The 25598-nt window shown below is 38.9% G+C and overlaps 1 protein-coding gene across 1 annotated transcript in view; it reads left to right on the top strand.

Annotated features, from left to right (window-relative positions):
- Positions 1–325: 325 nt before the first annotated feature.
- LOC132550968 (stabilin-2-like) overlaps positions 326–25598 on the top strand; it is a 54572-nt gene continuing 29299 nt past the window's right edge. Inside the window, exons 1-13 of the mRNA XM_060215072.1 lie at positions 326–907; positions 4442–4527; positions 7812–7881; positions 8304–8399; positions 9209–9331; positions 10476–10675; positions 15245–15381; positions 15662–15722; positions 17182–17337; positions 17716–17862; positions 18592–18741; positions 20101–20163; positions 25463–25576. Of these exons, the coding sequence (XP_060071055.1) occupies positions 589–907; positions 4442–4527; positions 7812–7881; positions 8304–8399; positions 9209–9331; positions 10476–10675; positions 15245–15381; positions 15662–15722; positions 17182–17337; positions 17716–17862; positions 18592–18741; positions 20101–20163; positions 25463–25576 (1722 nt within the window). The 5' untranslated portion in view covers positions 326–588. The remainder of the gene's footprint in view (positions 908–4441; positions 4528–7811; positions 7882–8303; positions 8400–9208; positions 9332–10475; positions 10676–15244; positions 15382–15661; positions 15723–17181; positions 17338–17715; positions 17863–18591; positions 18742–20100; positions 20164–25462; positions 25577–25598) is intronic.

Below are 25598 nucleotides of genomic sequence, written 5' to 3'. Positions count from 1 at the left end.
GTAAACGTAATAAAATGTTGATAATTAAGATCCGTGATCAGATATACTGTATGTATTGTATACAAGGACGCGAGTATCAAAGTTTACTAATAGTGGTTAGTTCTAGATTGATTAAGTGTTGTTAATACTTCTTTACTAATCCTCATGTGGACATGCCAAACATTTTCTCACTACGAGACCAGTAATCGTCAGCCCTTGAACTATGACCGGCCTCTCACGTGATGGAACTACGCAGAATGTGGGGACCGTTTCCTGTCCCAAGTATGCCGAGTCTTACTTGGTATAGTTAAGTAGGGAAAAGTATCGGGGTTTCTGTTACTAAGACGGAAGTCCCGGGAGCTGTGAAGTCTCCACTCCCTTGATACGCGGGTTAAAGTTTGTGATCTTACCTATACGGCGGTAACCGATGATAATCCTCCCCCCTTTATTGAGTGTTAGATTCAGATGACAGATTCACTGTGTGATGGTGGATGGAAATTTTAGGAAACATCAGATACTTCATGTTATAACATTGCTTCAAGATGTTTTTCCTAGAGTGTTTTTTATAGAGATTATCGCCGATCTTGCTTTCGTTTCGATTTTACAAATATGTATCGGGTTTTGTCGCTGGTTTTTACACTACAGTTTTACTTCCAAACAACATCAGGATTTCTGTCCATTTTGAGGTTCTGTAATGAAACTTCTTCGTTTACCTTCTCGACAAGGTGTGTATCGTGTTCTGCAAATGCAGGAGTGGAATGTCCCACAGAAACAGTCAAACTCACCAAGCACCGCGGAATGTCCGACTGTACCTACACGATCAATTTCGCTGGTATTGAATTTTCATCAGGAGGCTGTCGACATGTATGTCAAGAGATGGCGCAGATCCCGAAATGTTGTGAGGGCTACTGGGGATCTAACTGCGACCGTAAGTACTTATATTTTCATAGGTGACTGTGATATCATCAACAATATGGACAATTGTACATCGACTATAATGCATTGGTGACCAGTGACTATATCTGTATCTCCACTGTGATGTATTGGTGACAGTGACTATATCTGTATCTCCACTGTGATGTATTGGTGACAGTGACTATATCTGTATCTCCACTGTGATGTATTGGTGACAGTGACTATATCTGTATCTCCACTGTGATGTATTGGTGACAGTGACTATATCTGTATCTCCACTGTGATGTATTGGTTGAAGTACGTGATCTATGGAGAAGACAGGATTCGTTATGATTTAAAGATTTTTGTCATTAAATAAAAATCGATATATTTGTTGTAAATGTCGACATATTCTCTACATTTTTTGAGTTACGTTTAGTCAATAAAACAGTGGTAAACTGGTTGCTTTGGAACAACGTGTACATTTGTATCGGTGATCCTTTCTGTTTTAACTGTTTTATATACGTTAAAGCATTGCCTCAATCCTCAGTCGACAAAGAGTCCTTGAAACACTTACCAATAAGAACACACATACCAGTAGGCGTTCATATTAAAGTCACAACATCCTCATTAAAAATCTGCTTCCGTTACGGATGTACTATATATGGCATTAGACTGGCAATTACATTGATAACTTGGTTAATAGTAATTGTTCAGAAGTAATGTGTACGTATGTTCTGTCTGTGGGTCCATGTGTAGATTGTTCAGTGTCCGGTTAGTTTGTTGGCAAGTGTCTTCTTACATTCTTGCCTTATTTGTCTTCAGTGTGAAATTGCTTCAGATTTTCAAAGATAATGAAAAAAAAAAAATTGTACAGGGTAGCATGTTAAGACAATTTTTTTTATTAACAATACAATACGTTTGGACACCTGTTTAATGTATATACAGTCTGGATAGTAGATTTTGTTGTTGCAGAGTTACAATAAATACATCGTAATTAAAATAGGCTGAATATCATATCACATAAGTAAACATGTAGCACATTTGTTATTTATTGTTCAATATTTCTATACATGTATATTAAACAAAGTCTACTAAAAATATCTTTGGATGACATCGCTGATATCAGTCCAGAAACTGTAGCTATAAAAGTTACATACAGTCTATCTGCTGTGGTATCTGTAGTGCTTCTTACATATGGAACATGGAATTTAAAACGTTTGGAGTTAAACGTTTTAGAAAGTGAGATCTGCTTTCCTAAATTCATAAAAATAAAAGATAGTCTTCCATTGAAGACTGCTGAAAAGAGTGCAAGAATGAATAAAGATATCTTTGGTTTTAGTTTTCATAGTTTAAAAATGTCTTAAGGCACATGTTATTGCTTGGTGTCGTACTACTATGGTGAATGGCGTCGTCCTACCATGGTGAATGACGTCGTCCTACCATGGTGACTGACGTCGTCCTACCATGGTGAATAGCGTCGTCCTACCAAGGTGAACAGCGTCGTCCTACCATGGTGAATGACGCCGTCCTACAATGGTGAATGGCGTCATCCTACCAAGGTGAATGACGTCGTCCTACCAAGGTAAATGACGCCGTCCTACCATGGTGAATGACGCCGTCCTACAATGGTGAATGGCGCCATCCTACCATGGTGAATGGCGTCGTCTTACCATGGTGAATGACGTCGTCCGACCATGGTGAATAGCGTCGTCCTTCCATGGTGACTGACGTCGTCCTACCAAGGTGAATAGCGTCGTCCTACAAAGGTGAATAACGTCGTCCTACCAAGGTGAATGGCGTCGTCCTACCATGATGAATGGCGTCGTCCTACCAAGGTGAATGGCGTCGTCCTACCAAGGTGAATAGCGTCGTCCTACCATGGTGAATAGCGTCGTCCTACTATGGTGAATGACGCCGTCCTACCATGGTGAATGACGTCGTCCTACCAAGGTGAATGGCGTCGTCCTACCATGGTGAATGGAGCCGTCCGACCATGGTGAATAGCGTCGTCCTACCAAGGTGAATAGCGTCGTCCTACCATGGTGAATGACGCCGTCCTACAATGGTGAATGGCGCCGTCCTACCATGGTGAATGACGCCGTCCTACAATGGTGAATAGCGCCATCCTACCATGGTGAATGGCGTCGTCTTACCATGGTGAATGACGTCGTCCGACCATGGTGAATAGCGTCGTCCTACCATGGTGAATGGCGTCGTCCTACCAAGGTGAATAGCGTCGTCCTACCATGGTGAATGACGTCGTCCTACCATGGTGAATAGCGTCGTCCTACCAAGGTGAACAGCGTCGTCCTAACATGGTGAATGACGCCGTCCTACAATGGTGAATGGCGTCGTCCTACCAAGGTGAATGACGTCGTCCTACCAAGGTAAATGACGCCGTCCTACCATGGTGAATGACGCCGTCATACAATGGTGAATGGCGCCGTCCTACCATTTTGAATAGCGTCGTCTTACCATGGTGAATGACGTCGTCCTACCAAGGTGAATGGCGTCGTCCTACCAAGGTGAATGGCGTCGTCCTACCATGGTGAATGGCGCCATCCTACCATGGTGAATGGCGTCGTCTTACCATGGTGAATGACGTCGTCCGACCATGGTGAATAGCGTCGTCCTTCCATGGTGAATGGCGTCGTCCTACCAAGGTGAATAGCGTCGTCCTACCATGGTGAATGGCGTCGTCCTACCAAGGTGAATGGCGACGTCCTACCATGATGAATGGCGTCGTCCTACCAAGGTGAATGACGCCGTCCTACCAAGGTGAATAGCGTCGTCCTACCAAGGTGAATGGCGTCGTCCTACCATGGTGAATGGAGCCGTCCGACCATGGTGAATAGCGTCGTCTTACCATGGTGAATGACGTCGTCCTACCATGGTGAATGGCGTCGTCCTACCAAGGTGAATGACGTCGTATTACCATGGTGAATGGCGTCGTCCTACCATGGTGAATGCCGTCGTCCTACCATGGTGAATGGCGTCGTCCTACCATGGTGAATGGAGCCGTCCGACCATGGTGAATAGCGTCGTCTTACCATGGTGAATGACGTCGTCCTACCATGGTGAATGGCGTCGTCCTACCAAGGTGAATGACGTCGTATTACCATGGTGAATGGCGTCGTCCTACCATGGTGAATGCCGTCGTCCTACCATGGTGAATGACGTCGTCCTACCAAGGTAAATGACGTCGTCCTACCAAGGTGAATGGTGACGTCCTACCATGGTGAATGGCGTCGTACTACCATGGTGAATGGCGTTGTCCTACCAAGGTGAATGGCGTCGTCCTACCATGGTGAATGACGTCGTCCTACCAAGGTAAATGACGTCGTCCTACCATGGTGAATGGTGTCGTCTTATATCTGAACAACTATCGACAAGCAAACTTAAATGCAGGCCTATAAATCATAAGGTATTTGTTAAGTTTCTAGAGTTTTTTTATTAAAACGTTGACCAGAGTAAACATTTCACTGTGATAGATTATGATCTAGTTTTCCCTTGATTTACTTACAATCCAACTTTGCTATATTTTATGAGTGTTTGTTAATTTCAGGGTGTCCGGGTATGCATGGCCGGGTGTGTTCAGGTCACGGGGAATGTAACGATACAATGATAGGAACGGGCACTTGTCAGTGTCACGTAAGTATTTGATGTACATGTATTCCTAATATATTTCATAACTCCGTGATTCATTTTGCACCAGTACGGTCACATCTTTGATAAGATAATACATGTTCCAAACGTCACGTTTTTTGTGAAAGATGTCGACAACTATAATAAATAAACTTACAACACAGCATTTTGTTGATTGATGGTGAATATGTAGAATTTCACGGTCGTCATAATCATCATAATGGGAAATATTATATTCCCATCTGTGATATGCAACAGAAGACGCTGACACTTCCGGGACACCTGCTTTACTCTCCTTGTACTTTTCCATACGCTTCTGTTAGAAGGTTAAAACTATTTTGTTAGGATTTTGCTCGATATGTCGATATACTCTTTGTTTTTGTTTGTTTGTTTGTTTTTATTTTTTTTATTTAAGCTCTTAAAAGCAGGTTGTGGTAGTGATTGAACTCCAACTCACAGATTAAAGGTTAAAAAAGCAGGTTGTGGTAGTGATTGAACTCCAACTCACAGATTAAAGGTTAAAAAAGCAGGTTGTGGTAGTGATTGAACTCCAACTCACAGATTAAAGGTTAAAAAAGCAGGTTGTGGTAGTGATTGAACTCCAACTCACAGATTAAAGGTTAAAAAAGCAGGTTGTGGTAGTGATTGAACTCCAACTCACAGATTAAAGGTTAAAAAAGCAGGTTGTGGTAGTGATTGAACTCCAACTCACAGATTAAAGGTTAAAAAAGCAGGTTGTGGTAGTGATTGAACTCCAACTCACAGATTAAAGGTTAAAAAAGCAGGTTGTGGTAGTGATTGAACTCCAACTCACAGATTAAAGGTTAAAAAAGCAGGTTGTGGTAGTGATTGAACTCCAACTCACAGATTAAAGGTTAAAAAAGCAGGTTGTGGTAGTGATTGAACTCCAACTCACAGATTAAAGGTTAAAAAAGCAGGTTGTGGTAGTGATTGAACTCCAACTCACAGATTAAAGGTTAAAAAAGCAGGTTGTGGTAGTGATTGAACTCCAACTCACAGATTAAAGGTTAAAAAAAGCAGGTTGTGGTAGTGATTGAACTCCAACTCACAGATTAAAGGTTAAAAAAGCAGGTTGTGGTAGTGATTGAACTCCAACTCACAGATTAAAGGTTAAAAAAGCAGGTTGTGGTAGTGATTGAACTCCAACTCACAGATTAAAGGTTAAAAAAGCAGGTTGTGGTAGTGATTGAACTCCAACTCACAGATTAAAGGTTAAAAAAGCAGGTTGTGGTAGTGATTGAACTCCAACTCACAGATTAAAGGTTAAAAAAGCAGGTTGTGGTAGTGATTGAACTCCAACTCACAGATTAAAGGTTAAAAAAGCAGGTTGTGGTAGTGATTGAACTCCAACTCACAGATTAAAGGTTAAAAAAGCAGGTTGTGGTAGTGATTGAACTCCAACTCACAGATTAAAGGTTAAAAAAGCAGGTTGTGGTAGTGATTGAACTCCAACTCACAGATTAAAGGTTAAAAAAGCAGGTTGTGGTAGTGATTGAACTCCAACTCACAGATTAAAGGTTAAAAAAGCAGGTTGTGGTAGTGATTGAACTCCAACTCACAGATTAAAGGTTAAAAAAGCAGGTTGTGGTAGTGATTGAACTCCAACTCACAGATTAAAGGTTAAAAAAGCAGGTTGTGGTAGTGATTGAACTCCAACTCACAGATTAAAGGTTAAAAAAGCAGGTTGTGGTAGTGATTGAACTCCAACTCACAGATTAAAGGTTAAAAAAGCAGGTTGTGGTAGTGATTGAACTCCAACTCACAGATTAAAGGTTAAAAAAGCAGGTTGTGGTAGTGATTGAACTCCAACTCACAGATTAAAGGTTAAAAAAGCAGGTTGTGGTAGTGATTGAACTCCAACTCACAGATTAAAGGTTAAAAAAGCAGGTTGTGGTAGTGATTGAACTCCAACTCACAGATTAAAGGTTAAAAAAGCAGGTTGTGGTAGTGATTGAACTCCAACTCACAGATTAAAGGTTAAAAAAGCAGGTTGTGGTAGTGATTGAACTCCAACTCACAGATTAAAGGTTAAAAAAGCAGGTTGTGGTAGTGATTGAACTCCAACTCACAGATTAAAGGTTAAAAAAGCAGGTTGTGGTAGTGATTGAACAAACGATTAAAGGTTAAAAAAGCAGGTTGTGGTAGTGATTGAACTCCAACTCACAGATTAAAGGTTAAAAAAGCAGGTTGTGGTAGTGATTGAACTCCAACTACAGATTAAACAAAAATGGTTAAAATCCCTTAAAGGTTAAAAAAGCAGGTTGTGGTAGTGATTGAACTCCAACTCACAGATTAAAGGTTAAAAAACCAGGTTGTGGTAGTGATTGAACTCCAACTCACAGATTAAAGGTTAAAAAAGCAGGTTGTGGTAGTGATTGAACTCCAACTCACAGATTAAAGGTTAAAAAAGCAGGTTGTGGTCCAACTCACAGATTAAAGGTTAAAAAAGCAGGTTGTGGTAGTTGAACTCCAACTCACAGATTAAAGGTTAAAAAAGCAGGTTGTGGTAGTTGAACTCCAACTCACAGATTAAAGGTTAAAAAAGCAGGTTGTCCAACTCACAGATTAAAGGTTAAAAAAGCAGGTTCAGATTAAAGGTTAAAAAAGCAGGTTGTGGTAGTGATTGAACTCCAACTCACAGATTAAAGGTTAAAAAAGTGGTAGTGATTGAACTCCAACTCACAGATTAAAGGTTAGTTTGTGTAGTGATTGAACTCCAACTCACAGATTAAAGGTTAAAAAAGCAGGTTGTGGTAGTGATTGAACTCCAACTCACAGATTAAAGGTTAAAAAAGCAGGTTGTGGTAGTGATTGAACTCCAACTCACAGATTAAAGGTTAAAAAAGCAGGTTGTGGTAGTGATTGAACTCCAACTCACAGATTAAAGGTTAAAAAAGCAGGTTGTGGTAGTGATTGAACTCCAACTCACAGATTAAAGGTTAAAAAAGCAGGTTGTGGTAGTGTTTGAACTCCAACTCACAGATTAAAGGTTAAAAAAGCAGGTTGTGGTAGTGATTGAACTCCAACTCACAGATTAAAGGTTAAAAAAGCAGGTTGTGGTAGTGATTGAACTCCAACTCACAGATTAAAGGTTAAAAAAGCAGGTTGTGGTAGTTGAACTCCAACTCACAGATTAAAGGTTAAAAAAGCAGGTTGTGGTAGTGATTGAACTCCAACTCACAGATTAAAGGTTAAAAAAGCAGGTTGTGGTAGTGATTGAACTCCAACTCACAGATTAAAGGTTAACTGTTTTGCTCTTAATCTCACAGGAAGGTTTTACAGGATACGGCTGTGAAAAATGTACAAACGAAACTTTGTATGGACCAACATGCGAGGAAGGTAATTTACTTTTATAAGAAACACAAAAATGTTTGTGGTATCTGGAATCCCTTAAACTTTTATAGGTTTTCACTATAACGTAGGTATCCGCATAAGCTCCAGTAAAGGTAAATCGACGTGAAATATAAGAATGAATACATATTTTTAAGTAATAAGTAAACAAGTGAAAGTGTACAATTAGTACCTTGTACATGTACACTATCGGTCGTGATACATCTGAAGGAAAGGATAAAAAATGCAATAAAAACCAACTTTAGGTTGTCATCAAATCAATGTATGTCCGATGGACGATTTACCGCTGATACTATCTGATGTTTATAAAAGTCGAGATTTTTTCAATTAATAATAGCAAAGTTCACGCGCAGTTGTTATGATAGCCCCGAATCATCTGTTGAAAATAAAATTCTTACTGTGATCTTTAGTTTGTGACTGTGTAAATGGAGTTTGTGATGGCGGAATTCATGGAACAGGGGCATGTGACTGTGAATCAGGATACGAGGGGCCACGCTGTGACCAATGTGAGTATGTTTGTGAATATGTGCGCGAGGAACCTCCCTGTGACCAGTGTAAGTATATTTGTGAATCTGTGCGCGAGGAACCACCCTGTGACCAGTGTAAGTATATTTGTGAATCTGTGTGCGAGGAACCACCCTGTGACCAGTGTAAGTATATTTGTGAATCTGTGTGCGAGGAACCACCCTGTGACCAGTGTAAGTATATTTGCGAATCTGTGTGCGAGGAACCACCCTGTGACCAGTGTAAGTATATTTGTGAATCTGTGTGCGAGGAACCACCCTGTGACCAGTGTAAGTATATTTGTGAATCTGTGTGCGAGGAACCACCCTGTGACCAGTGTAAGTATATTTGTGAATCTGTGCGCGAGGAACCACCCTGTGACCAGTGTAAGTATATTTGTGAATCTGTGCGCGAGGAACCACCCTGTGACCAGTGTAAGTATATTTATGAATCTGTGTGCGAGGAACCACCCTGTGACCAGTGTAAGTATATTTGTGAATCTGTGTGCGAGGAACCACCCTGTGACCAGTGTAAGTATATTTGTGAATCTGTGCGCGAGGAACCACCCTGTGACCAGTGTAAGTATATTTATGAATCTGGTTCAGAAGGGCCACAATATGACCAATGTAAACGGTGTCCTATTTTCCTTTCGATACATTTTATTTTCACGTTCTTCTGTACAAATGTCTTGTCTTTGTAAACAATGTATTGCTAGATCTGTGTTTCTTTTTCACGCTTTAAAGAAGACAATCTGAACTGCTGTCTTAACCGTATCACTGAATCAATCTTATTAATTCTTTTACATCCTAAGGGATCGAGAAATGTTCCAATCTATCTTGCGATGAGAATTCAAGGTGTGCAAGAATCCATGGTTACGTCATGTGTTCATGTAACCATGGTTACGAAAAAAGACCTCCTAATAATACCTGCGAAGGTACGTACCTGTCAAGACTTTCATGTAATTACAGTTTAATGTTAAACAGTTTGGAAAAAGATAAAGAAATAAATCAAATTCGTAAATAAGACATTAGATATATTTTCATTGACAATGCACGAATACATCATTTCTATCGGTCAAAATGTAGAAGATCTGTTAAAGGTGAAATCAGTACCGGATAAATAATTTATTTTTCTAATGTTTGAATTTGTAATGGTAGCAAATGAAAAGCTAGGCATATTTTACAGATGTGATGGAGTGCTATACTCTCTGTAAGAAATTTCTTTTTTTCCTGTTTCTTTGTGTGATATCAAGCAGGACGTGATTAATACTCGTTAGTTTGCCTGTTGGTTCTGTTGTTGAATATCTTGTTCTCACTTGAGAACGACACATTACTCGTCAAAGCAGAAGACGCTTACTCATCCGGAACATCTTGTGTTTTCTCTGTTACTGTCCGATTTCCAATAAATGTGGTACACAGTTGTGTTATCACATAACAAACAATTTGAGGAAGGTCAGGTGGTGTTCCGGACGAGATATAGGGGTCGGGGTGACTTTCACTTTAGCTCGCAATCGCAATTCTAATTGAAGTTGAATTTGGGTTACCATTTTACTGATATATTGGTTTTTTTGTTTTTTTTTTAAAGGCCTTGGATAATCTTGGTGTCAGAATATCCTTAATGTTGTGATAATTACTTTGTGTTAATATCTGGCACAAAATATTCACAACATGTACATTAAAGCAGTGTAATACATAACGATTTAGAGGTCGGTGTCAAGATATAAAAAGGTCGACCTTTCGATTTCTGCTTCTGCATTACTTGGAATGCTATCGAATGCTTTTTTTCAAATCAATTCTTACAAGAAGCAAAGTACGACTGGGTATTGGTGCTTTTAAAAATGACTTTATGTAAAATACAAACGCATACATTTATGTATCAATACTTTACACTTTAATAAACACATCTGATTTTAAATTTGTAAGGAAGATAGTTGATATCCTGTTTTGTTTCCAAGACCAAACTTTGATATTGTTTTTTGTAAACATACATTGTAAAGGATGATGTACATACTATTTCACAAGACCATAAATAAATACAATGTTTTTTCGGTTTCTGTTTTTCTTTTTCTTTTTCATTAGAAATAAACGGTTGTCTTAGAAGCCCATTATGCCACGAGAATGCTATCTGCACACCCGCTGGTCCCTTGCAGTATAACTGTACATGTATCGACGGTTACCGTGGAGATGGATATGATTGTGAACCTATTGATCCATGTCAGGTGGACGATGGCGGCTGCGTGCAGAACTCGTCACTGTGTGTTTATTCTGGACCAGGACAGGTACGTCACGTGATAAATTACGTTGTCATGTGACATTCATAAGTTACTTCTTGTAACAGCAATGACTAATTACTTTTTCTACCAACAGTATTGAGTGTTCAAGATTTTTGATAATGATATTTATTCCAATGTTATCACATGTTACAGTAATCATCTATTTTATGTAACGGGTTTTACGTCCATTTGGAAAAGATAGGAAAGTGAGTAGACAGGAAATAGTATGAAGCGAATGGAGAAATGTGATAGGAAGAAGCTGTTCTTACTCTCTACAGACGATCCCGTTAGGCACGTCTCAGCAAGAGGATGGTTAGGGACAGACAGGATGAAGGGGATCCTTCACTACATGAATTTCAATATTCAATCAGAATTACTTAACAGACAGTCCCATATTCTAACCCTGTCGTGTTGGCAGGCGTTATTTTCTAAGAAACACAGTGGTTAGTTTTTAGTAAGGTGTTGGTACTATATGTTATGGCGTCCATATGTAAATCATTGTCCCTTTCTGTTTGCCCAACTGAAAACAGTAGCTTATCATTCCTAATGTGTCAGTTTTATATTATAACCTTTATGGGGAGGAGGCTTGTTGTGTTTAATTGATTGATACTGTGTTTTTACTGTGTTACTGTGTTTGTTTTATGTGATAATACAGATATTTATTTAAGATGGTAGATAAGTACACCTGACCTTACAACTTTTTTACCCGTCTTGCCATAAAAGGGTGATCATTTCTACCTCAAACGAGACTGGACCATGCACGTGGCCCAGTACCGTGACACATCAATATAGTTTTGTTGTGACTAACATATTGCACATATATGAGCTATAGATCTAAGCTGCGAAAACAACGGAAGTGTAAGGCTGTATATATTTGGGTTATTTCGTAGAAAAAACTACCCTTTCAACGAAATGTATTTCAGTCTGTCTCTCCGATGATTTAAAATAAGGTAACAAACAAAATTGTATGACCTGGGACAAACAATACGTCAGATGACGTTATTATCATACAAATGCCTTGCATTGTTTGTTTGAAATTTGTGGGTAACCCTAGATGCTTCGATTTTAGGTGGAGTCTGTAATACATAGAGAGAGTGCCGGTGTCATATCATATTTGGATCCCCCATCAGAAAATGATGATAGGTGTTATGTTAGCTGTGAGGTTGTTAATTACACCTGGCCAACCAGTCAATTACATAAGAGGATTAAGGGTAGAGGGGTCAAACCTGAGTGAGCACCCATGTGATTTCAAGATTTCAAGATTTTTTTATTACTCTCTGACACACATACGCATGTAACAAGAGGTCATACAATGTTTAAATCAGACATAACAGGGAGAGTAGATAGTACACATTAAAGTTCAACATAATCTCATATATTCAGTATAATTTCGTGGGCAAATTTAGCAATAAAATTTAAGCAAATTCAGTATTATCAAGGACAGATTGAGCAATATTTCATAGAAAGATTCAATAGTATTTCATGGACAGATTCTGTGTTACCATGGACACAATCAGAATTATCATGGACACAGTCATTATTTACATGAGTAAATTTAACATTAACTATAATGAAATCAAAAAGTTACAAACACCAATTATATAACAGATTATAATTTACACATCATCGTCATCATGAACATCAATCATCATCATCATCATCATCATCATCATCATCATCATCATCGTCGTCGTCGTCGTCGTCAATAATAAGGATTATTAATATTTGTTTACATCAAGTTATCATCAATTTCTATATCTACAGCGTATGGTATTTTGCTACTTTACTTCCGCTTATTTCTTTAAAATAACATGCAGTTTCACAAGAAATGTACAGACATTCTTAGTTACTCTTTTATTACATATTGTAAACATTCCTTTCATTTTATCAATATTTGGGTTTGTGTAATAATATTTTGGGATAAATTTTTCTCTAATCTGGCGTATGGATTCTTTTTGACATTTATACAAATAATGAAATTCATCTCCTAGTTCAATACCATTACACAAAGTACAAAATCTTTCATCTCTAGGAATCCCCATCCAGCGGCCAGTTTCCATGGGTAATAGGAAGTTTGATGTACGAAATTTACAAAACACAGCCCGATCCCTCCCATTCAATTGAATTAAATAATTTTCAAAACCAAAATTAGATTTAAAGAATAAATAATTATATCCCCTACTACTTGTTTCTATGTCAGAATACCACTTTTGTATAAACTGATCATTAAGTTTTTGTTTTACAATATGTTTAAGTTTTTGTCGTTCTAGACTAGTCACTTGTTGTGCACATGGCAGGTATACCGAGTGATCAATTAAAGTTACCTGTGGATAAATTCCATTACAGATTGATTGAGGTCATCATTTTACATAAAAGCTGTTTAATATACATTTTCCACTTTAAAATTAATATATTCATATTTTCATAAATATTAAAACTTGGAAATAAATTGCTTAACAATTATCTAATTGAAAAAAAAAGGTTCACATCTTTTATATTGATCCCCCTTTATACCTCATCATACCCCACTAGATACTATTCTGATGGCTATCATATATTGATCCCCCTTTATATCTCATCATACCCCACTAGATACTATTCTGATGGCTATCATATATTAATCCCCCTTTATATCTCATCATACCCCACTAGATACTATTCTGATGGCTATCATATATTGATCCCCCTTTATATCTCATCATACCCCCTAGATACTATTCTGATGGCTATCATATATTGATCCCCCTTTATATCTCATCATACCCCCTAGATACCATTCTGATGGCTATCATATATTGATCCCCCTTTATATCTCATCATACCCCCTAGATACTATTCTGATGGCTATCATATATTGATCCCCCTTTATATCTCATCATACCCCACTAGATACTATTCTGATGGCTATCATATATTGATCCCCCTTTATATCTCATCATACCCCCTAGATACTATTCTGATGGCTATCATATATTGATCCCTCCTTTATATCTCATCATATCCCCTAGATACTGTTCTGATGGCTATCATATATTGATCCCCCCTTTATATCTCATCATACCCCCTAGATACCATTCTGATGGCTATCATATATTGATCCCCCTTTATATCTCATCATACCCCACTAGATACTATTCTGATGGCTATCATATATTGATCCCCCTTTATATCTCATCATACCCCACTAGATACTATTCTGATGGCTATCATATATTGATTCCCCCTTTATATCTCATCATACCCCCTAGATACTATTCTGATGGCTATCATATATTGATCCCCCTTTATATCTCATCATACCCCACTAGATACTATTCTGATGGCTATCATATATTGATCCCCCTTTATATCTCATCATACCCCACTAGATACTATTCTGATGGTTAGCATATATTGATCCCCCTTTATATCTCATCAAACTCCCCTATATCTCTCTGATTGTTATTTTATCTGTAACAATGACCGTCCTCTCCCCCTACACCTCCCACCCCTCTATTGGTATCATTTTGTTTTATTCTATGCATGTATGTTGCACTTCTTTCCTGTAAGTGACTTGATTGATAGAAATGGGTCTTAGTGTACATTATTGGTAAATAATTATTTCCTTTTTACCTCAGAAGTTATACAATGATTTCTTATATATACACAGAGACATATACCTATATGTGTTATATGTATGTCTCTGATATAAATATATATTTACCTCAAAGTTTTATAAATATGTAAGAGTAAACTAATTATATATGCATCACTAAGTGTTAATTTCCCACTCTGCATATATGTTCAGAATTGTATATTGTTTGTAAACTTTGTATTTATAATTTCGACATTAATTGTAACTAATTTTCTCCTTTTCAATTTAAAAATACTACTTTCTTATTGTACGTCTCTTTCTGTTTATAATTATTGACCCTAAAATCTCTCTTTCATCAAAATATATCTTTTTAGGTCAACTGTTAATTATCCCTTTGCACATATATATGCAGAAGTCTACATGCATACATGTATATAAAAATTCTCCATTGAAGCCATAAACTTATTTTCCATGAAGTATATTTGGGACAGGTTATATATAGAGTAATTATGTATGCAGTCATCATAGAAGCCCCTGTCAATCACTACCTGTCCAGGGTAATCTGGAGCTTGACCTCTTCAGCCTTGGCTCCATAGGTGTTATGTTATCACACCTGTACAGGTAACCCAGGTATCAGTGACCAAGTCCCAGACACAGTTACCTATCACATCTCATTTTATTTATAAAGCTATAAAGTTTAAAATAAAATTCACAAAGGGGATCAAAATACTATAGGGGGATCCTTTTCTTATGGGGGAAAAGCGATCCCCGGGTCCTTTTCTGATGAGGGAAAAGTGATCCGGATCCGGTCACAACTACTCTTGACATGTATTTAATGGTAACCCTAGCTGTGCTTCGATTTTAGATGGAGTCTTTAACAAGTAGAAGTCGAGACAGTGTATAAGCAACCTTGAGATACATTTTAGGGTAACCCTTAATGAGAGGGATTGCTGTAATAAGTTAGCACAGATATCCTGTTATTTGAGGTCTGTGTTTTACAGAGGGAATGCCAGTGCAGTCCAGGTTACGAAGGATACACGGACGGCGTGGGGTGTGAACTGATCGATGTTTGTGCCTTTACCGCCGGTCAATGTCATGAACACTCTACTTGTCGGACAGTAGGCCCTGACCAGTTTGAGCAAGTAGTATAGATTATAAACTAAAGTCAGTAGGGAAATCGCTTTAACGGGATATTTAATAAAATAATAAACTTAGATCAAGTTGAAAAGAGAAAAAAAGACGTGATGCAACATAAAATGCACTTTTTCATGCAATGAAATAGTAAGTTATATGTTTGACTCAGTGTCCATGCTTTGACAGGAGCATTGTTAAATTGAAATTTGTTTTACCTGAAAGGCACTGATAATTAGTTTCTTAGATTATATTTAGATTTTTCACATGTCGACTGTTTTACGTAGATGCCGATGCAAGCCTGGTTACGGAGGGGACGGCTTTGAATGCTATACTAATATAGTGGATGTAAGTATCTCTTTCAGGCGATTAAATCTACTGTTGAACTTGGTTTTGACTGATGTATTGTCTGCTTTATGGGTTATTGATATAACCGTCACCTGGGTTATTGATATATCCGTCACCTGGGTTATTGATATAACCGTCACCTGGGTTATTGATATATCCGTCACCTGGGTTATTGATATATTCGTCACCTGGGTTATTGATATATTCGTTACTTGGGTTATTGATATAACCGTCACCTGGGTTATTGATATATTTGTTACTTGGTTATTGATATAACCGTCACCTGGGTTATTGATATATTTGTTACTTGGGTTATTGATATAATATATTTGTCACCTGGGTTATTGATATATTTGTTACTTGGGTTATTGATATAACCGTCACCTGGGTTATTGATATATTCGTCACCGTCACCTGGGTTATTGATATATCCGTCACCTGGGTTATTGATATATCCGTCACCTGGGTTATTGATATATCCGTCACCTGGGTTATTGATATATCCGTCACCTGGGTTATTGATATATCCGTCACCTGGGTTATTGATATATCCGTCACCTGGGTTATTGATATATCCGTCACCTGGGTTATTGATATATCCGTCACCTGGGTTATTGATATAACCGTCACCTGGGTTATTGATATATCCGTCACCTGGGTTATTGATATAACCGTCACCTGGGTTATTGATATATTCGTCACCTGGGTTATTGATATATTCGTTACTTGGGTTATTGATATAACCGTCACCTGGGTTATTGATATATCCGTCACCTGGGTTATTGATATATCCGTCACCTGGGTTATTGATATAACCGTCACCTGGGTTATTGCTATATCCGTCACCTGGGTTATTGATATATTCGTTACTTGGGTTATTGATATAACCGTCACCTGGGTTATTGATATATCCGTCACCTGGGTTATTGATATAACCGTCACCTGGGTTATTGATATATTCGTCACCTGGGTTATTGATATATTCGTTACTTGGGTTATTGATATAACCGTCACCTGGGTTATTGATATATTTGTTACTTGGGTTATTGATATAACCGTCACCTGGGTTATTGATATATTTGTTACTTGGGTTATTGATATAACCGTCACCTGGGTTATTGATATAACCGTCACCTGGGTTATTGATATATCCGTCACCTGGGTTATTGATATATCCGTCACCTGGGTTATTGATATATCCGTCACCTGGGTTATTGATATATCCGTCACCTGGGTTATTGATATATTCGTTTCTTGGATCAACGATTTTCTTTAATATATTGAGATATTTTGGAAGTTCTAAAAGGTTGGTTTTAAGAGATATGACAGAGAGATCATGTTAAGAAACTGTTTATGATGATCCTGTTAATATCATGTTTTACTGCAGAGACGTTATATCATTGAAATTATCATACAATAATACGCGCTTTATTCTTACAATAATTTATTTCTCAACCAGCGAGTGAAAGAACTGAACAAAGAGGACCCCGAACTGACGAATACACTGTCACTAGCGGTACAAGTCCTGGAGAATGTCTACTCATCAGAGCTGAAGAATCACGGGCCATTTACTCTATTCATTCCAAATGACGCAGGATTCCGGACTATACAGAACGTATGTACTTGTTTAGTCACAATGTATATGATATTCTTTTGGTTTGAAAATAAAGTAATGTATCGAGAAAGAATCTATATTTAGACGTCACAAAAATGACGTCAACAAAGAGGATAATAAGATGTAAACAACCTTATATCAATAAGCAAGATGTAACAATATATTGACTAGAGGGAACAACGAAATAGTATAAAATTATCTATTAATTTATTGGTTGTTTATAACGTGATAATTTTGAGCGTGTGAATCATTCAATTGTAAGCTTAGATTTTAAAGTTAGGGATTTTGAAGTAACATAATTTGTTATTACTATGGTGTCTGAGAAATCTATGTGTTTTCCTGTATGTGAACTCTACTTTTTTTATTTTTGGTTGAAAGTTCGAAACGTTCCTGAATGACACAGACCTCGCTCGACAAATTCTCCGCCAACATATTGTAGTGGGTTCACTGACGTTGGAGGATCTTCAGCAAAGTGATGTGTTTTATACACTACAAGGGGTACCGGCTCAGATCATGGTCCGGACGGTGAGTGTACACGGTTATTTCACTACATCATGTCAGGGTGTACCTGCTCAGATCATAGTCCGGACGGTGAGAGTATATGGTTATTTCACTACATCATGTAAGGGTGTACCGGCTCAGATCATGGTCCGGACGGTGAGAGTACATGGTTATTTCACTACATCATGTAAGGGTGTACCGGCTCAGATCATAGTCCGGACGGTGAGAGTACATGGTTATTTCACTACATCATGTCGTCCGGAAAATTAGTGCTTTTGATAATACGCCGATCATGATTCGGATGGTCACTATATATGTTATTACACCACAGTGTGTCAAGGTGTACCGCCAACTTCCGGATGGTGAGTGTACATGTCAATACACCGGTCATGAGCCGGATGGTCACTATATAGGTTATTACGTTTTACAGGCTTAGTTTGTGTAGATGTAGAAGTCAGATGTGCAGATTTTCTTTGACGGTAATAGAAAAGTTGATCCATATATATTAGGAGATTAGTAATAATATTCTGATTTTGTTACAGATATTTCATCAACCACTAAATATTTGTAGTTTAAGAGGCGCTAACTGAAGCAACTCTGTTATTCGTAGAATGAATATGTGTTAAGGAAAACTACAAAATGGAAATACTGATATGATTATTTTATATCTAACAATTCATGCGAGTACGTTGTGAAATTATTTACATCCCATCCAATAGATTAAATGTATGCAAATTGTTTGTCTTCCTTCAGAAAAGACTGGACATTCAGTACCGGTACAAGCTCCACGGGGCGGCTGTGCGGGCCTTGTTGGTGAAATCGGACGTGAAAGCGGCAAACGGTATCATCCATGTCACTTCCAAGATGCTCACAAACTCCCCAATGGTGTTGGGAAATTCAAGTGTAGGTAGACAAAGATGCTCACAAACTCCCCAATGGTGGTAGGAAATTCAAGTGTAGGTAGACAAAGATGCTCACTAAATCTACCATGGTGGTTTGAATCTGAAGTATAGGCACGCGGCAAAGATGCTCACTATCCAGTGTAGGTGGGAAACTCAAGTGTTGGTAGTAATAGATGCTCACTATCTCTCCCATGGTGGTGGGAAACTCAAGTGTGGGTAGGCAAAGATGCTCACTAACTTTCTGATACTAATAGGAAACTCTAGTTAGACTAAGATGCTAAGAATCCCAAAGACATATAATAATTACAGTATATATATTGTTTCTAAAACCAGTACGCACACTTTAACATAGTAAAACTTCAGATTAAAAGGGATAACACATTCGCATTAACAATCCGAACATTTTTTTCAAAAATGCAATACTGGTCCTGATATCTACTGTTTACTTATACATTGTTGTCCTCTTATAAACTGCAGATGATGCCTTTGTGCATGGATAAATGATTCTGAGATCAATTATTTGATAAAAATAAACAGAACATTTATCCTGATAAGTGTCTGTTGATATTTGGGTTATTTGTGTGTGTGTGTGTGCGTGTGTGTGTGTGTGTGTGTGTGTGTGTGTGTGTGTGTGAGGGTGAGTGTGTGTGTCGTTATTCGTTTTGCTGTCTGTTCGGTGTTTTATTCGCTTCCAATTACGTTTTTGTGTTATCACGATATTCATAGTCGATTTCTCACGACCAGTTTATCCACTCAGTTTTTCGGGAAACCCCTCTCAAATTTAGAGCTAATGACATCATGTGACAGTTTTTGAAAACGAGGCATTTCATTTGAGAAAAAGGAAGGGAAACAGTACGTAAGCGTCTGTCCTCGGCAGCCGGTTTTGTCATGGACAAGTAGTCGTTACTCGATAGGTCAAATTTAGTTTCGAATTACGTAAGAGTGACATTAATAGCAAATGTTTCTGTAAAACTCTCCGACCACAGCCATACATATATTGTAAACAACAGGCAAAGCCTTGACCTAGTTCCACTTGCTTTCTCGTCTTATAAGATCCCATTTGCCATGGTAATTGTTGATTATCGGCGAGAATTGTTCCTTTCATAATTATCAATTAACACCTTTATTTGCATAACAAGAGAAAATCGTTTTACCGTCATATCACTGTTAACGTTTTTGCAAAAGAATATTTCACTTACGATACATTTATCGAAAATCGAAAAGAAATTCGTAAGTTGTATGCTGGATGATTGTTAATTCATGCATCCTCTTGAAGACATTGCTCCTGATACATGGCAGACAAGTATATCCTGTGTAAGTGTTTAACACTCTTTCTCAATTTACCTCTTGTATTTTGCAGAGTTCTATATTGTCACTGATTAAGGCAGAAGGGCGATACAACAGACTACAGATGCTGATAGCGGTATGTCACTGAATATTATACAATCGATCGTGGATCATGTACCATGTAAATAATCAGTTGAAGCAAATAGTTGTTTGTGATGTCCTAAACCCAGCCTGATGGTAGAAGTTGTTTGTGATGTCCTAAACCCAGCCTGATGGCAGAAGTTGTTTGTGATGTCCTAAACCCAGCCTGATGGTAGAAGTTGTTTGTGATGTCCTAAACCCAGCCTGATGGTAGAAGTTGTTTGTGATGTCCTAAACCCAGCCTGATGGTAGAAGTTGTTTGATGTCCTAAACCCAGCCTGATGGTAGAAGTTGTTTGTGATGTCCTAAACCCAGCCTGATGGTAGAAGTTGTTTGTGATGTCCTAAACCCAGCCTGATGGTAGAAGTTGTTTGTGATGTCCTAAACCCAGCCTGATGGTAGAAGTTGTTTGTGATGTCCTAAACCCAGCCTGATGGTAGAAGTTGTTTGTGATGTCCTAAACCCAGCCTGATGGTAGAAGTTGTTTGTGATGTCCTAAACCCAGCCTGATTGTAGAAGTTGTTTGTGATGTCCTAAACCCAGCCTGATTGTAGAAGTTGTTTGATGTCCTAAACCTAGCCTGATGGTAGAAGTTGTTTGTGATGTCCTAAACCCAGCCTGATGGTAGAAGTTGTTTGTGATGTCCTAAACCCAGCCTGATGGTAGAAGTTGTTTGTGATGTCCTAAACCCAGCCTGATGGTAGAAGTTGTTTGTGATGTCCTAAACCCAGCCTGATGGTAGAAGTTGTTTGTGATGTCCTAAACCCAGCCTGATGGTAGAAGTTGTTTGTGATGTCCTAAACCCAGCCTGATGGTAGAAGTTGTTTGTGATGTCCTAAACCCAGCCTGATGGTAGAAGTTGTTTGTGATGTCCTAAACCCAGCCTGATGGTAGAAGTTGTTTGTGATGTCCTAAACCCAGCCTGATGGTAGAAGTTGTTTGTGATGTCCTGCCTGATGTAGAAGTTGTTTGTGATGTCCTAAACCCAGCCTGATGGTAGAATGTTGTTTGTGATGTCCTAAACCCAGCCTGATGGTAGAAGTTGTTTGATGTCCTATGATCCTAAACCCAGCCTGAGCCTGATGGTAGAAGTTGCCTTTGTGAAGTGTGTCCTAAACCCAGCCTGATGGTAGAAGTTGTTTGTGATGTCCTAAACCCAGCCTGATGGTAGAAGTTGTTTGTGATGTCCTAACCCCAGCCTGATGGTAGAAGTTGTTTGTGATGTCCTAAACCCAGCCTGGCAAGTTGTTTGTGATGTCCTAAACCCAGCCTATGGTAATGTCCTAAACCCAGCCTGATGGTAGAAGTTGTTTGTGATGTCCTAAACCCAGCCTGATGGTAGAAGTTGTTTGTGAGAAGTTGTTTGTGATGTCCTAAACCCAGCCTGATGGTAGAAGTTGTTTGTGATGTCCTAAACCCAGCCTGATGGTAGAAGTTGTTTGTGATGTCCTAAACCCAGCCTAATGGCAGAAGTTGTTTGTGATGTCCTAAACCCAGCCTGATGGTAGAAGTTGTTTGTGATGTCCTAAACCCAGCCTGATGGTAGAAGTTGTTTGATGTCCTAAACCTAGCCTGATGTTGTTTGATGATGGTAGAAGTTGTTTGATGTCCTAATGGTACCCAGCCTGATGGTAGAAGTTGTTTGTGATGTCCTCCTGATAAACCCTAAACCCAGCCTGATGGTAGAAGTTGTTTGTGATGTCCTAAACCCAGCCTGATGGTACAAGTTGTTTGATGTCCTAAACCCAGCCTGATGGTAGCCTGGTAGTGGTTGTTTGTGATGTCCTAAACCCAGCCTGATGGTAGAAGTTGTTTGTGATGTCCTAAACCCAGCCTGATGGTAGAAGTTGTTTGTGATGATGTCCTAAACCCAGCCTGATGGTAGAAGTTGTTTGTGATGTCCTAAACCCAGCCTGATGGTAGAAGTTGTTTGTGATGTCCTAAACCCAGCCTGATGGTAGAAGTTGTTTGTGATGTCCTAAACCCAGCCTGATGGTAGAAGTTGTTTGTGATGTCCTAAACCCAGCCTGATGGTAGAAGTTGTTTGTGATGTCCTAAACCCAGCCTGATGGTAGAAGTTGTTTGATGTCCTAAACCCAGCCTAAATTGTTTGATGTCCAGCTTGATGGTAGTGGTTGTTTGATGTCCTAAACCCAGCCTGATGGTAGAAGTTGTTTGTGATGTCCTAAACCCAGCCTGATGGTAGAAGTTGTTTGATGTCCTAAGCCCACCTTGTTTGTGATGTCCTAAACCCAGCCTGACTGTAGAAGTTGTTTGTGATGTCGTAAACCCAGCCTGATGGTAGAAGTTGTTTGTGATGTCCTAAACCCAGCCTGATGGTAGAAGTTGTTTGATGTCCTAAACCCAGCCTGATGGTAGAAGTTGTTTGTGATGTCCTAAACCCAGCCTGATGGTAGAAGTTGTTTGTGATGTCCTAAACCCAGCCTGATGGTAGAAGTTGTTTGATGTCCTAAACCCAGCCTGATGGTAGAAGTTGTTTGATGTCCTAAACCCAGCCTGATGGTAGAAGTTGTTTGTGATGTCCTAAACCCAGCCTGATGGTAGAAGTTGTTTGATGTCCTAAACCCAGCCTGATGGTAGAAGTTGTTTGTGATGTCCTAAACCCAGCCTGATGGTAGTTGTTTGTGATGTCCTAAACCCAGCCTGATGGTAGTTGTTTGTGATGTCCTAAACCCAGCCTGATGGTAGAAGCCTGATGGTAGAAGTTGTTTGTGATGTCCTAAACCCAGCCTGATGGTAGAAGTTGTTTGTGATGTCCTAAACCCAGCCTGATGGTAGAAGTTGTTTGTGATGTCCTAAACCCAGCCTGATGGTAGAAGTTGTTTGATGTCCTAAACCCAGCCTGATGGTAGAAGTTGTTTGTGATGTCCTAAACCCAGCCTGATGGTAGAGGTTGTTTGTGATGTCCTAAACCCAGCCTGATGGTAGAAGTTGTTTGTGATATCCTAAACCCAGCCTGATGGTAGGAGTTGTTTGTGATGTCCTAAACCCAGCCTGATGGTAGAAGTTGTTTGTGATGTCCTAAACCCAGCCTGATGGTAGAAGTTGTTTGATGTCCTAAACCCAGCCTGATGGTAGAAGTTGTTTGATGTCCTAAACCCAGCCTGATGGTAGAAGTTGTTTGATGTCCTAAACCCAGCCTGATGGTAGAAGTTGTTTGTGATGTCCTAAACCCAGCCTGATGGTAGACAGTTGTTTGATGGTAGCCTGATGGTAAACCTAAACCCAGCCTGATGGTAGAAGTTGTTTGTGATGTCCTAAACCCAGCCTGATGGTAGAAGTTGTTTGATGTCCTAAACCCAGCCTGATGGTAGAAGTTGTTTGATGTCCTAAACCTAGCCTGATGGTAGAAGTTGTTTGTGATGTCCTAAACCCAGCCTGATGGTAGAAGTTGTTTGTGATGTCCTAAACCCAGCCTGATGGTAGAAGTTGTTTGTGATGTCCTAAACCCAGCCTGATGGTAGAAGTTGTTTGTGATGTCCTAAACCCAGCCTGATGGTAGAAGTTGTTTGTGATGTCCTAAACCCAGCCTGATGGTAGAAGTTGTTTGATGTCCTAAACCCAGCCTGATGGTAGAAGTTGTTTGATGTCCTAAACCCAGCCTGATGGTAGAAGTTGTTTGTGATGTCATAAACCCAGCCTGATGGTAGAAGTTGTTTGTGATGTCCTAAACCCAGCCTGATGGTAGAAGTTGTTTGATGTCCTAAACCTAGCCTGATGGTAAAAGTTGTTTGTGATATCCTAAACCCAGCCTGATGGTAGAAGTTGTTTGTGATGTCCTAAACCCAGCCTGATGGTATGTCCTAAACCCAGCCTGATGGTAGAAGTTGTTTTTGTTGTCCTAAACCCAGCCTGATGGTAGGAGTTGTTTGTGATATCCTAAACCCAGCCTGATGGTAGGAGTTGTTTGTGATGTCATAAACCCAGCCTGATGGCAGAAGTTGTTTGATGTCCTAAACCCAGCCTGATGGTAGAAGTCGGGATTTCTCGCCTGTATTTCATTCCATAGAGCCGGTAATTTTCATGGGTTAAAAGTTTCGCGTTTTTTTTAAACTCACGAATTAGAATTTATCGATGTGTATGTAAAACGACATGTAGGACACACTTATCTTATTATTTTACGGATTTCGCTGTCACGTGAATATACCGTGAAATTGTGGAAATATTAAACCCGCGAAAAGCAGCGAAGTATCCAATATATTATTGTGCCTGTTTTTGAGAGACTTGAATTAATGCACTACAACTTCCACATTTGAATCGGATTCGTAAACAGGATTTTAAAAAGAGCGTGTATTCAGGAGAGAATGTATGGCGGGTTATCTCTGGAACTTCTTATCATGCCTACAGACATATCTGTCTGTAAACACGATATAAAACTAATGAGAAAAAATAAATATGACATTTAAAATTTCAGCAGGTGATTTTTTTCGATTCCTGATTACACAATTGAGGTCGTCGTTTCATATAACTGTATAAGTTACCAAATACATTTGAAGAGAATTTGGACAAGTGTTCCCGCTTCTGGTCATACTGTTTTCACGGCTATTAGACAATATCACATTTCTTTTGTAAACGACAGATAAGGATACGTTTTTACAAATCTAATGAAAATATTTCAGTGGGAATCAAATTATACATCTTTCAAATGGTACTTAAAGTTCGCTTGAATTGGTGTAATAGTAAACATTAAATGCACCGAAATAACACATTTCAATACAAAAAGTTAGATACAGAACAAGCTAAGGAAGCAAACAGTGTCATACATCTGTTTCGTCTATTTAAGATTTGTCAACGATGGTGAGGATTTTAGTGTAAAACTATGGAGGTGGCTGTGAAAAATCGGATTTGTGGAAAGAAATGTTAAAACCTAATCGGGTAGTGTCGTTTGTTAAAGGGAACATAACAGACCTTAAGGACGTTTGTTGTATTCAACTGCGACGAAGATTTTCCTACATAATCGGGAGTTTCCTCCGCGTTTTCTACCAAGCACTATTCGCGGGATCTTTGGTTTTGTTATTTTTACGGTTATCAAAGAAAGCTCGAGATTAATTATCCAGAAAATAATTGTACTTTGCGTAAAACTCTAGAAATATGTATGTTATTGTCTGTGTATCGGTAAAAATGTATAGACTTGCTCGAAATATAATACCCGTGAACTTACCTGACCCGGGACATCCATGGAATTAAAACAACTACATCTGTACACCGTGATCAAATCGAGTCACATTGCGAAGCATTTATCAATTATTACGTCAACTTTCTTTCGTGTTCAGGCAGCAGGCATGGAGTCGGAGTTTGAAGCCAGAAACATCACTGTTGTCGTTTGCTCAAATAACGCGTGGGACATACTACCTGTCGGCACGTTGGATTACTTTATGTCAGATCAGGTAATGCTATACTGTTAGTCTT

Source organism: Ylistrum balloti, unplaced genomic scaffold, assembly GCF_031769215.1.
Source record: "Ylistrum balloti isolate Yb309-2 unplaced genomic scaffold, AGI_CSIRO_Ybal_v1 Utg369624, whole genome shotgun sequence".
Classification (NCBI taxonomy): domain Eukaryota; kingdom Metazoa; phylum Mollusca; class Bivalvia; order Pectinida; family Pectinidae; genus Ylistrum; species Ylistrum balloti.
This window is presented reverse-complemented; position numbering and strand designations above follow the sequence as displayed.